Here is a 1,363-nt window from a genome sequence, read left to right on the forward strand (position 1 = left end):
GGGGCCCCCCCCGGCCCGGGGGGTCGGTACCTGCTCATCGACAGCCAAGGTTTGCCCTACACGGTGCTGGTGGCGGAGCCGGGGGGCGCGGCCGGGGCCCCCCCCCCGGGGCCGGGCGTTCTGGTGCCCCGAGTGCGGGCGCTCCTTCGCGTACCTGTCGTACCTGCAGCGCCACAGCATCACCCACTCGCCGCTGAAGCCGCACGTGTGCCGGGCCTGCGGCAAGGCCTTCAAGAGGACGTCGCACCTGGAGCGGCACCGCTTCACCCACGCGGGCAGGAAGCCCCTGGGCTGCCCCCTGTGCCCGCGGCGCTTCAGGGACTCGGGCGAGCTGGCCCAGCACCAGCGGGTGCACACGGGGGAGAGGCCCTTCCCCTGCCCCCAGTGCCCCCTGCGCTTCGGGGAGCGAAACACGCTCCAGAGGCACCTGCGCAGGAAGCACCCGGCGGGGCGGGAGCAGGGCTGCTGAGGGGCACGGGGGGAGCAGGGCTGCTGAGGGGCACGGGGGCGGCGGCCACGGGGCCGGGGGCGCGGAGGGACGGCGGCCACAGGTGAGGGATGGTGGTCCCGGGGCCGGGGGCGCGGAGGGACGGTGGCCGTGGGCGATGGATGGTGGTCCTGGGGCCGGGATGTGGAGGGATGGTGACTGTGGGCAATGGACAGTGGCCCCCTGGGACGGTGGCGTGGAGGGATGGTGGCCCCGAGCAGTGGACGGCGTCCTGGGACTGGGATGTGGAAGGACAGCGGCCCTGGGGCTCGTCGGGCCGGGCCGGTGGCCACGGAGTTGGTGACGTGGAAGGCGGCGGCTCCAAAGTCGGGGACGTGGAGGGACGGCGGCCCCGGAGCTCGTCGTGACCAGACGGTGGCCACGGACACTGGGAGGAGGGAGATGGTGGCTCCGAGGGTTGGGGACATGGAAGATGATGGCCCTGGGGTTGGGGAGGTGGGAGATGGTGGCCCCGGGGCTGGGGACACGGAGGGTTGGTGGCCCCGGGGCTGGGGACACGGAGGGTTGGTGGCCCCGGCACTCGCCGTGTTCTGGGGGTGGGTCCTGCGCCGCCCCCCCCCCCCCCCAACTCGATGTTCATTTTTTGTAATTATTAAAAAGCTGGTTTTTGGTTTTCTCATCTCTCTTGTGGTGTCTCTGGGCGGGGGAGGGGCCATGGAGGACATCAACCCCCCCCAACCCCCACCCCCACCCACCCCCTCGGCCAACAAACCCCTGAACTGACCCCCAATGACCCCTGACCGGCCCGACGGCCCCCGACCAACCCAACGACCAACTCACCCCTGAGCCAATCGACAAAGCGACCCCCAACCCCCTCCCCAACCCATGATCAAACCACCCCACAAACCCCCAACC

General features: G+C 71.3%; 1 protein-coding gene across 1 annotated transcript; it reads left to right on the forward strand.

The window, feature by feature from the left end:
* Positions 1-6: 6 nt before the first annotated feature.
* On the forward strand, positions 7-469 carry LOC113942573 (zinc finger protein 581-like; the record flags this gene model as incomplete). Its single annotated transcript, XM_027633680.1, is given in 2 exon segments — positions 7-99; positions 101-469. Coding segments are annotated over 2 exon segments (462 nt in total), but the record flags the coding sequence as incomplete, so codon positions are not given.
* Between the last annotated feature and the right edge of the window lie 894 nt (positions 470-1,363).

This window comes from Corapipo altera, unplaced genomic scaffold (assembly GCF_003945725.1).
Source record: "Corapipo altera isolate COAL_440 unplaced genomic scaffold, ASM394572v1 57694, whole genome shotgun sequence".
In the NCBI taxonomy this organism is placed as follows: Eukaryota; Metazoa; Chordata; class Aves; order Passeriformes; family Pipridae; genus Corapipo; species Corapipo altera.